A 12,251-nucleotide genomic window follows, 5' to 3' on the forward strand; every position below is an offset into this window, starting at 1 on the left:
AGAGAAGAATCGGTGGAGGAAAAGGAATGGCCCATGTCAATGTGTCAACTTCAAAATGTGGAGGGCAAAAACAGGGGCAAAAACTTTTGTTTCAAACAGATTTCCTCAGATGGAATGAATGGGCATTTGCAGAACATTGCTGAGTACTCGCTCTATGTCTTTGTGTGTAGAAAGACGCAAGCATCGCCATTTGAGCAAATATGGTCTAATTTCCTGACTCGTCACTTTGATGATGCCCAATCTCAGATCATAGCGCACCGCTCCATTGTTTTAAGCTGCCGGATGCCAAACTGAACACAAACAATACAAAAAAGTCCAAATGCAGCTCTTGCTAAGGCAAAACGTGTGATTGGTGGGGATAACAAACCCTGCGGTAGCGAGCGGAGGTTTACGTCATCATCGGAATAAAATGCCTTCTTACGTCAAAATCTGGCACAACCGAATATGCTTCATGAGTAAGCAAGTGCCAATTGTTGCTTTTGCACGGCAAGTTCAAGTCAAACTACACGGACAGGCACGCAGGCTCAACTAGGTCAGATGTCTTCCTGATGGGGGGGGGGGGGTGTTAATAAAGTCGGCCCACGCAGGTCTTCACCTGCCCCTCGCTAGCCTGACATTTCCCATAGCTGCCTCACAAATGCCCCTGTCCCCGTTGCCACCACTGCGTCACTCTAAAAGGTCTAGGACACTTTTGCCCTTCAACCACAAAGCTTGGGTCCAAGCCTGCCGCCACTGCCGGCTGCAAAGCACAAAGCCCAAGCGGTGGAAGAGTCAGCGAGGGGGGAAGCTTGTTGCAAGCCGCAAGAGCGGGCAATGTTGGTGCATGCGTGTGTATGTGGAACAGGTGGAGGCCATGCGGGGGTTGATCATGATGAATGGAGCAATGGGAATTACATGAAGAAGAAAAGGAGGTGAAGGAAGAGGCTGAGTGAGTGACAAAACGATGCAGCGAATTGACAGAGCCTCCTGGAAGGCCCGAAGGAGAAGCACAGCAGAAATGCACCACTCCCCGCCACCAGCCCCTCCCTTCTCCCTCCTGCCAACAGTGTCCATTTGATTGGTGGAATCACAAAAAGAAACCTCTTCAAGTCCACTCGGAATCCCAACAGGCGAGGACGCTGACATTCACTCTGTAGTTTTTCTTCCAGCGCGTCAACACTGCAGAGAAGAAGCGGTGGCGGCAAAAACGGAGCTCCTGCGTGACTCGTCAGGCATCGCTCAAGTCATACTTTACTCTCCCGTGTCGTCGCAATTTTTTTAAAAAGGACGTTTGACAGCAGAAAGACTCAAAATGCAGGACAGCCTTGGCGTGAACTCAAATAGTTTTGTGCAAACAGGAAAAGTGAAGCCATTCAATTAATTTGCTCAAGCGAGCGAGCTTCCTTTGAACAGATGCAAAGTCGCAGCTCGTCCGTTTCCCTCAAAGTCACCTCCCTTTCCTCTTCTTCAAAAGAAATGAAAAATTATCCAGATTGCTGTCGACATGATCCTTCGCACAGACATGAAGGTTAATGGCTTGACCCGTCGAATTGTGGTGCGGCACCCAACGAGACAACGGCAAAGTGTGAAACTCTTCTGCTCCTGCACTTTCCGCACCCGCTGCTCTGCCTTTAGCAAGATCTGCTAGCGCATATGCGCTTCTATTGGCACAAGAGTGGAGGAGATTTGCTAGCGTGTGCTAGCAGGCAGCGCGACGGCTTGGCACGGGCGGGCAGCGGCTTTTGCGTGCCAAGGGTTCGGGGGTCTTCGGTGCTGCTCGGGAAGCCGGCCAGATGCCCGGCCTGCAACCCATTGTCCACGCGCTGACCCCGACATGACCTGTGCGGATTTACTCTGTTCGCTGGGAGGCAGCGGATTAAAAAATGACATCCAAACTAAATGGCTTAGCATGCATTCAAAACAGAATCATTCGATTCAAGAAGCTTTCAAAGTAAAGTTTCTGACTACAACCGGCTGAGTTCAATAGTTGGCGAGTCCGAGATACCGCCACCTAATCTGAACGACCAAGAGAACCACACTATTGATACAAGATGAATTGAACATCATAATCTATCGTAACCTTCCATGGCTTCGCGAGCGAATACCGCATCAAGTCACTTGGCTTTTATTTTGCCTCCATAAGGTTTTGGATCAAAATGAAATATTCAGTTTTCGTTCACTTTTAATGGTGCTTTTAAACAATGTATTCACCCTATAAATTAAACATCTACCTGGATGGTGGGCTAATCTAATATGAATTGGAAAAAAAAGACGAGGCAGGCCAAAGTGTCGCTTTTTGAAATTCAAAACCAAATCAGAACTATTTTATACCATGTCAAAATTGAGGACGTGGCAAAAAAAAAGGAGAAAAAAAACTTACAAGATGACAATGCCAACAAGTTCTAAGCTTTGTAAGTAGGTTTTGACTGCAAAAAAGTCAACGTTCGTCAGAGTGCAGTGCCAAAATGTTCTTAGCGTGTCACATGACGGAACACGCTCTTCCAGAACAAGGGACAAACGGGCCACTGCGATACAATGGAAAGCAAACAACTGCGGCGGCGGACATGTTTTAAGCGGCATCATGCCACTTGGCATAGTCATCCAAAGCTCTTTGCTATAAAGTTCCTCACCCTCTCCTTCCTTTTCTTGCAAACACCATGGCGGATTAAGCAGCAGCAGCAGCAGCCGCCACCATGCCTTTTTGTGATGCAACTGAACGATTCTCATCACGGCAATTATTTTCAGGAAACAAATTGGCGCACTGGCCATTGTCCGCTCACACCTCCCATCTACCTGTGCAGCGAGGGTGAGAGAGGGCAAGCAAGGTTTCACTATTCTCTCTTTCCCCCTTCCTACCCTAAAAATGCTGCCCCCCCCCCCTCACCCGGGCTGCGCTAAATACAGCGATTCACACACACACACACACACACACACACACACACACACACACGAAGTGACAGTTAGCCCCACGGCGCCTGCCCACCCGCAAAGAGAACACGAGAAAGGCATTAGCACCTCAGGCTCCACGCACGCACGCCACGTGACGGGAAGCTCTCTGCGACCTCATACTGCGCTCATGTCAATGAGGTAGGCGCGCAAATGGTAAATAACAATCCTTGGGAAAGTCCCCGTTAGCTGGCTAGCACCGCCAGTGGGGGAAAAACAGATCAACATCTGGACAAAGTTGCATTTTGTTTTTGAATGCAATCTTTTCAGACAACCTGCAGTGCCAAATTGCAAGCGTAGCGTTGCGGCTCCATAGAGGTCAAGAGCATTTCAACTTTTCAGCGTCTCGCTTTCCCTCTCGAAAGTCTTGTTGCAAATCCTTTGGTGGATGTTGTCTTCCTGAGACAACACTTTAAAGATTTAACGGCATCGTGTAATGGAGTAGTCGGGGGCTTCCCATGCAGGCCGCCACTGCCACGATGGACACCTTCGAACAAGGCGGCATTGCTATTCAAATAAGGTTAGAGAGAGGGGAGATCTTCGAAATGCAAGCTGCTACATGATGGAGAAAAAAAGACGTGCGAGGAAGCGCAGGTGGGCTGGCCTGGGTTGGCGGGGAAAACGTGTGCAAACAGAAAGGGAAGGGAAGCCTTCAGCATCCTCATTTCCCAGTTCCTGGTAACCGCTGGCAACAACCCGCTCAGACCCGATGACCTTTTACGACCACTGCATGCGAAAGTCCAAGAAGGCCGCCATCCATTTTCGACAGTACGTACAAACGGCAAAGCAAAAAAGCGGCCAGTTTCCTGCAAAGCCGTGTTCGGCGCGATCGTGATCGCCAACTGTGCAAAAGTCATTTGAGAGATGGAGTGGAAGTAACTTCTGCGGCGACTTTCCAAAAAAAGATGCACAGCATCATGCCGGGCCGCACCTCCGGCATAGCTGGGGAGCCTCGGCTGTCAAACTCGCTAAGTTATCGAAGGAGGGCCGCGTGCGCTAATGGGCGGCGGGCCAGTTTGACTTCGCCGGCGGCAGACTTGGCTTCACCGGACCAGCTCTCTGGCTAACTCTTGCATGGTCGGAGACGCTCGCCCAGTCAGTCGAACCAGAAGCCGCCCGGAGGACCAAGCCGCTCTGGCCCCCTTGTGCTCTCCACTCGGAGAACTCACCAATGAAGAGGACGTCTATTTGCGGCGCGGCCCAAAGCGCTGATTCGAATGAGGTCATGCTAACTTTCTTGAGTCACCGCTGTACAGACTAAGACGGACAACTGATGGAGGCACACGCTTTCCCTCCAGGGGCCGGCCCAGCAGAGCGCTGGATCAAGTGGACGGATGGACAGTCGGACGGACAGAGAGCACGAAGCCATCATTACGGAAAATCTACACTGGTGTCAGAAGTGGGGAGCGAAAGCCGAGGGGGGGAAGGGTCAGAGCCAGACTTAGCAAGGCCGAAAGGGAACCTGCTACAGATAAGGAGGATGACTGGCCGCAATAAAAAAGCGCGCATGTCAGCAAACCGGCGAGAGAAGGTAAGATGTTTTAGCGCCAGGCTGCCGGCGGTGGAGGAGCAACATGACAGCAGAGTGAAACTGTGTCCAATTTCAAAGTCAAAAACATTTCAAGTTAGTGTACACAACTACCGTATTTTCCGGACTGTAAGGCGCACCTAAAAACCAAAAATTTTCTCAAAAGCTGACAGTGCGCCTTATAGTCTGGTGTGCCTTATGTATGGATCAATTTATGAATTTGTTGATCCATACTGGTTGTACACAGTGCTCTGCCAAAATTTTCAGTACGTTTTAGTACAACTAGTAAATTACAAGGTCGCATCGCTTACCAGCATTACGGCAACCGTGGTCAGGGGGCGTCACTGAATAGCTGTTGTACCCGTGAGGCTATTTTATGTCAAAATAGGCTGCTCTGTTAATGTTTCGAGTAAATTTACGGATCGATATGGAAGGGAAACATAGGTAAGCAGTACCAAGGTGTTAGATCGAACTTTAGTCAGTTCCGATCATTTTTTAAGCCCTCGTTTGAGAAACGCGATTGTTTACAATTTGCTGAGGGTCATGGGAGTCTGCGAGCTGAGGCTCATGGGAGTTTGCGGGTGGCTAATGCTATAGTAATAGCTGCTATACGCACGAGGCTATTTCATGTCAAAATCGGCTGCTCTGTTAATGTTTCGAGTACATTTACGGATCGATACGGAAGGGAAACATAGGTAAGCAGTACCAAGGTGTTAGATCGAACTTTAGTCAGTTCTGATCATTTTTTAAGCCCTCGTTTGAGAAACGCGATTGTTTACACTTTGCTGAGGCTCATGGGAGTTTGCGGGTGGCTAATGCTATAGTGATAGCTGCTATACGCACGAGGCTATTTCATGTCAAAATCGGCTGCTCTCTTAATGTTTCGAGTAAATTTACGGATCGATATGGAAGGGAAATGGGCCGTTCATTGAAGGTGCGCCTTATAATCCGGTGCGCCTTTTGGTTCGGAAAATACGGTAATTGCCCCATATATCGAAAATGTTTTTTCAAAAGAGATAGCAAAAGAGCGGATGTGGAAATGGCAAAGAAAGCAGCAAGTAGCTGGAGCAGCAAAGGGCGACTGATCTGCTCCAAGAGTCTTGCAGAGAAGACAGACACGCTAGCACAGCCACAGATAGTGCCACCGCCCAAAAGCTCTGCACATCAAATACGCTGGCACATGACGACTCCCATGGGACTTTCAAATGCCTTCAGCATCCTCTCTCTCTCTCTCTCTCTCTCTCTCTTTCTCACTCGCTCCATCCCCTTGTGCCTTTGCACGCTGGCACTGATTCATCCCATTACACACTGGCTGACTTCTTAGTCCATCAAAAGACTCAATCTTGCACGCCGCTTGCCTGTGTGCCCGTGCTGACTGGATTTTGACTTTTTTTTTTTTTTTTTTTTTTTTTTTTTTTTTTTACACGCTCCTTGCCTGCACTTTCCTCCACACAGAAATTAAGGGAAGACGGCCAAAGAACTAAACAAGGAGGCCAACGTGCAAGAACAAGCACGACTCTCCTCGTGTAAAATGAATCAGATTTTTAAAAAAGGTTTGGCTTGGAAATGATTAACATCAAGCCATTTTGTTTGTAATCACCCGGGCCCGACAACATACGCAACAGCTACGTGTTTTGTTTTGTTTTTTTGTCATGGAGTTCATAGGGTGAAATTTGGCAGCTCATTAAAAAAAAATTACAAAAAATTAAAAAGTGTTGGCGAGAGGGACGTTTGGTGTGAGAAAAACGTCGTACGCGATGGAGCACTCACCAACGAGGGAGCGTCAATTCAAAGTAGGACAAAGGAGGAGTGCTAAAGCGCACGCACGCGCGCTTGATTCCCTGGGGACAAGATAAAAGTCCTTGCCTTTTAGGACCGTGTTGCCTGTGTGATAAAAGTCCGACGACGCATTTTTTTTTTTTTTTTTTAGATGATTTCATTTCATGTGGAAAGTGTGATTTTGTTCTTTGAGTTGAAACGGTGTTGTGACATCACTGGCGTAGTGCTGCCGATGATGAAAAGGGCTTTGATGCATCGCACGAGGCCTCATTCCATCATTAGCCACAATTGTCTTGAAACAGCATCGGCACAAACTGGATTTTTTTTTTCTTATTATTCATGTCCTAAACATTTGACTAACCTCTGACCAAGGCGGTGACCTGGTCCCTGCCGGTCCCGATGCGGTTCTTGACCTCGCAGACAAAAGTGGTATTGACGGCCTCATCCACCTTCAGCACCTTCAGCTGGTTGTCTTTGAGTTGCACCGTGTTGGGCATGGCTCCCGTCATTCTGGAGGAAGACGGCAGCAGGATGATTTTGAGTCGTCGCCATGCCCTCAACACAATCCAATAACATCTGGTTTTCCTTTTGAATATCTGTCTTATTTTGCTCAAATGAAGCCCCAGTCGGTCATAGCAACGAATGAAAAATGCGAGGAGGGGAAGAGCGTCCATCGACAAAGGCGAGAGGGGGGGTGGCAGTACTCACAACTTCCACAGGACCGTCGTCGGGAGCGGGTTGCCGGTGGCCTGACAGGTGAGCAGCACATTGGTCCGGCCCATGTACCAATTATTGTCGTAACCCACAATTGTCACCTGCGGGGCGTCTGCGGAGAGGAAGCAAAGTGGGGACCAACATGCTTGCAGGGCGGTCGAGCAAAATCAACCGCTTGGGACTCTTACATAAAACATTGAGTTTCATCTGGAAGCTCTCGGGCGAGGTCTGCGTGCGGTGCGAAACCACGCAGCTGATGTCTTTCCCGTTGTCGGCGGCAGTGGGGGCCAGGCGGTACTCGCTGCTCACCGACACCGTGTTGTCCTGACCCGACTGGGACGAAGTGCTGGCGTTGCCGTCAGCGGTCGTCACCCAGTGGATCTGCGCCTCCGGGCGCCCGTTGAGCGATTGGCAGCGCGCCACCACCGTGGGGTTGCGGCCTGCTTCCACCGTTACCGTCGAAGCAGAGTTCTGAGGCTTTGCTGAGGAGGAAAACACAGGCTCAACTTTTCCTTGAATTTCAAAACTTTGTTTACCACTTTGAGAAAAACAACCTCACCAAATGGTTGGCAACTAAGACTCAGCCCAAAATGAACTCTGGAATGTGATCGGAGGCAAGCTGAATCAAACTTGGATCAATGGGGGGGGGTGCAAGCATTAGGTTAGACCGACGCTTCCAGAACACAAATGATCTGACAACAGCACTTAAAATGGCAATGAGGCCACGGCTTAGAATTTGGAAAGAGGATACGCGAGGGAGACCGAACCAAATACAAATGTGAGCGACTTGGCAAGAAATGCAGTACTTGAACCCAAAAGCAAATCTGCCGCTTGCACTTGAGGACACGGCGAGGCGCCGCCGATTGTTTCGTCAATGGTTCATTGCGTGACCAAATTCATCAGGATTGATTGATGGATTATTATGCCCATGGCAAATTGGCTCCAAATCTTAGAAGTGAATAAAGATGTTGTATTCCTTAATTACACCGGCTCGACTCTTAATTACCCCCTCTTTGAGTCATCACCTTACAGTGGTGGAGGGGTTTGCGTGTCCCAATGATCCTAGGAGCCATGTTGTCTGGGGCTTCATGCCCGTGGAGGGTCACCCATGGCAAAAGCGTCCTATGTGAGGGGCCAGACATAGCATGGCTCAAAAAGCCCCTTATGAAGAAAAACATATATGGAGTAAGATTTCCCTCGCCCGGATGCGGGTCACTAGGGCCCCCCTCTAGAGCCAGGCCTGGAGGTGGGGCTCGAAGGCGTGCGTCTGGTGGCCGGGCCTTCGCCCATGGGTACAGCTCAAAAAGGAAACATGGCTCCCCCTTTCCATGGGCTCACCACCTGTGGGTGGGGTCAAAGAGGTCGGGTGCATTGTGAGCTGGGCGGCGACCAAAGGCAGGGACCTTGAAGGTCCAATCTCCGGCTGCAGAAGCTGGCTATTGGGACATGGAATGTCACCTCTCTGGCTGGAAAGGAGCCCAAACTGGTGTGTGAGGCAGAAAAGTTCAGACTAGACATAGTCAAAGAACAAGCTGTTCTTTGACCTAACCAGTCCACATGCGTTTTGTGGACTTGGAGAAGGCGTTCGACCGTGTCCCTCGGGAGGTTCAGTGAAGGGTGCTTTGGGAGTAAGGGGTGCCGAGCCAACTGATAAGGGCGGTTCGGTCCCTGTATCACCGATGCCAGAGTTTGGTCCGCATTTTCGGCAGTAAGTCGGATTCGTTCCTAGGGAGTGTTGGACTCCGCCAAGGCTGCCCTTTGTCACCGATTCTGTTCAGAATTTTTATGGACAGAATTTCTAGGCGCAGCCAAGGCGTTGAAGGTGTCTGGTTTGGGGACCTCAGCATCGCATCGCTGCTTTTCGCAAACGACGTGGTGCTGTTGGCTTCTTCAAGCCGTGATCTCCAGCTTTCACTGGAGCGGTTCGCAGCCGAGTGTGAAGCGGTGGGGATGGGGGTCAGCACCTCCAAATCCGAGTCCATGGTCCTCGGTCGGAAAATAGTGGAATGCCCTCTCCGGATCGGGGATGAGATCCTGCCACAAGTGGAGGAGTTCAATTATCTTGGGGTCTTTTTCACGAGTGAGGGCAGGATGGAGCGCGAGATCGACAGGCAGATCGGTGCAGCGTCGGCAGTAATGCGGACTCTGTACCGGTCCGTTGTGGTAAAGATCTACGCTCCTAGCCTCACCTATGGTCATGAGCTATGGGTCGTGACCGATAGAACGAGATCCTGGATACAGGCGGACGAAATGAGTTTCTGCCGCAGGGTGTCCAGGCTCTCCCTTAGAGATAAGGAGAGAAGCTTGGTCACCTGGGAGAGACTCGGAGTAGAGCTGCTGCTCCTCCACGTTGAGAGGAGCCAGATGAGGTGGCTCGAGCATCTCATCAAGATGCCTCTTGGACGCCTCCCTGGGGAGGTGTTCCGGGCAAGACCCTGTGGACGACCCAGGACGCGCTGGAGAGACTATGTTTCTCAGCTGGCCTGGGAACGCCTTGGGATCCCCCGGGATGAGCTGGATGAGGTGGCTGGGGAGAGGGAAGTCTGGGAATCCCTCCTAAAGCTGCTGCCCCGGCGACCCAACCCTGGATAAGCGGAAGAAAATGGAGGGATGGATGGACTCTAAATTACAGTCTTATGCTGGCAACGCACTCCGGCAGACGCATCATCGACACCCGCCAAGTATTTTGCAGCCTTTTAATCTTTCTTACAGCACAACTTTGAGGTGGAATGTCAATCACACTGTGATCAATAGTCATTGGGGGGGGGGGGATCATCCCATTTTGCCAGTCTTTATATTTAACCTTTGTCAACGCTCAATCATGCCGTCTGCTTTTAACAGCCGAGCCACAAAATAGTCAACCTATGCCCACAAGTGCGTTGGTGACAAATTTCTTTGGAGACTTACTGAGCATGACCAGTTGGGTGATTCCCTGCTTGTTGCCGCCGGGGTAGGAGGCAACCTCGCAGATGTACTCGCCCTCATCCGTCATGCGAACGTCACTAATCTGGATGGAGGGGCTGTCCATGTTGGGGGGGCTCTGCGTGAAGCTGATCCGCCCCTTCAGCAGAGACTCGGGATAGGTGGGCCCATATTTGGGGTGCAACACGGCAATGTTCTCCCGTTCTCCCTCCTTGGGCTTGTAGATCCATGTGACCTGCGGGAGCAGAGGCACGCACATTTTCAGGAGCAGCACGCCATCCCAAGCACCAGACACACACTCAGCTGCTACCAAAGACTTTCCGCTTGATTGAGATGTGGGCAAGGAGTGTGGCCATTAGCATTCTCAATCCCCTCAAAGATTAGCATTGTTTCTTTGCTGTCGTCAAACGCTAAACTCAAATGTGATAAAATAATCTAGGAGTAGCCTTGGCATTATTTCTGTGAGCTATGATTTGATTGATTAAAATTTAATGTGAGAGGCAAATAAGGCGGCCGACACCAACCCCACAGCCCTCCTTCCGCTGAAAATGGTAACTGTAGCCAAGCAATTGCAACAAATTATTAGCACAAGGAGATACAATGATGCCGTCATTTTAGGGACTCGACACCAGGGACTGCCGAGGCCTGAGCCCAATTGCCATTTTGGTACAGAAGCAGCCCCAGAAGATCCAGGAAGTTGGCCAATTTGGAGGGCGACTACGAGAGAATTCATCCAAATCAACCTAAAGCACAAAGAGGAGGTAAAAAGAATTGCCCGGAAGACCCAAATAATTCAATATTGGAACAAAATTTGAAAATAAAATTTGGCCATATATGCCGATTAATGTTGGATTATTAACGAATCACCAAGGCAGAGAATGTGATTCCGTTTGCCGTAACGTCTTATTTTGAAGATCCGATCAATCGGCAAATTATAACATGACAAAAAAAAAAAAAAACTCTACAAATCTTGAGGGAGTAGTAAAAAGTAAAGAGTCTCCAAAATATGTTTTGAGACACGCAAAGCCAAGGTGAGTGTGAGGATCCTGCCTGTGTCCAAAATATATTTTGGGACACGCAAAGCCAAGGTGAGTGTGAGGACCCCGGCTGACCATGGTGAGCTGAATATCGGTGGTGTCGGTGAAGGCGCAGCGCAGGTTGACTGTCTGGCCAGGGTAGGAGAGCACCTCCGGCTCCACTTTCACTCGCTGGCCGGACGCCCCTAAAACACACAAAGCCAAAAGAAACGCTCACACATCAAGAACAGATAAGCGTCAACACTGGCGAGGAGGCCGAGGGGCTTCGAATGATTGCCTGCGTGGACATGGCGGGCAAAACTAAATTGAATTTATTTTTTTGAAACGGGAAGGGGACAACAGAAAAGTTCTCGTCAATCATCCAGAGGGTCTCGCCGCTCCATCGCCTCCCACTTGCCGATAGCCACGCAGTTTCGCCAAGGAGGTAAAATAAACATGCCAGAAAGTGAGCGCGAGAGCTTCGGGACGACAATCTGCGGCCGCTGTGCGTATGTGTGTGCGTCCGTGTGTAATCCAGGTTTCTGTCAAAATGTAATTACTTGTATGAGTCAGCCGCCATTAAGTACGTGTCAGCAAGATGGCACCTGTTTCAAAGAAAAAGTGGATTACCTGCACAGAGACAACCTCAAATTTCTGCAGCTGGTGCACGTGTGTGCGTGTGTGCGTGTGTGTACTCAATGTACACACAGTGTGAGGTGTTAGATGAGTTTTGAAATCCGACTCGCACTGTGCAAGTTAATCACTTGCGACAGAAAGTCAAAGCTGGCGACCAAAGGGCTCTTGTGCTGAACACTGAACCGCAGTTCTGCTCAAGCCCCGTAGGTGGCACTAAAAGCTTCAAACTGTCAAATTGATACAGTAACTATTTTTAGATTTTTTATTAGCATTTATATCCTGTATGGGGGTGATTTTTTTTTTCTTTGATTGATGCACAAAATAAATCGACAGAGTAATGTTTGATTAAAACAATTGCGACATGGTTCCGTTTTTTTTTTTTTTTTGAAAGATGCTCCAGCATGCTATTAGGGTGCTTGAATAAGTTTGAGTTGATTATTTCCAGGCAGCTGATCCAGACTGGAAAGCAGAGAACTGCACTTCATTTTTTTTATTGGCTTTTTATTGAGAAATGTAAATAGGGGAAACTGTTCCGCTCGATTCTCATGAGCCCCGAAATCGCTCCCCATTTTGATACGAGTTGCCGACACGCAATTGTCTTAATTGATGAGCGCACGTCTCGCTCTCGATACTCGCACGCACCGGCGGAAGTTAATTCCCCCCTTCACGTAAACAATTACCGGCCGATCCGGTTGGACTAGTCGGTGTTGAGCCGCTGTCGTGTTGTAACT

General features: G+C 49.5%; 1 protein-coding gene across 2 annotated transcripts in view; it reads right to left on the reverse strand.

Annotated features, from left to right (window-relative positions):
- LOC147053787 (nectin-2) overlaps positions 1–12,251 on the reverse strand; it is a 69,146-nt gene that overhangs the window by 25,293 nt on the left and 31,602 nt on the right. For both annotated transcript variants that reach the window (XM_085918719.1, XM_085918718.1), the window contains exons 2-6: positions 10,981–11,090; positions 9,854–10,103; positions 7,135–7,428; positions 6,941–7,058; positions 6,594–6,742 (exon numbers count right to left, since the gene is read on the reverse strand). In XM_085918719.1, coding sequence (XP_085774845.1) covers positions 6,594–6,742; positions 6,941–7,058; positions 7,135–7,428; positions 9,854–10,103; positions 10,981–11,090 — 921 coding nt within the window. The remainder of the gene's footprint in view (positions 1–6,593; positions 6,743–6,940; positions 7,059–7,134; positions 7,429–9,853; positions 10,104–10,980; positions 11,091–12,251) is intronic.

The sequence above is a fragment of the Syngnathus leptorhynchus genome, chromosome 8 (assembly GCF_054491065.1).
Source record: "Syngnathus leptorhynchus isolate UIUO chromosome 8, UIUO_Slep, whole genome shotgun sequence".
Lineage (NCBI taxonomy): Eukaryota > Metazoa > Chordata > Actinopteri > Syngnathiformes > Syngnathidae > Syngnathus > Syngnathus leptorhynchus.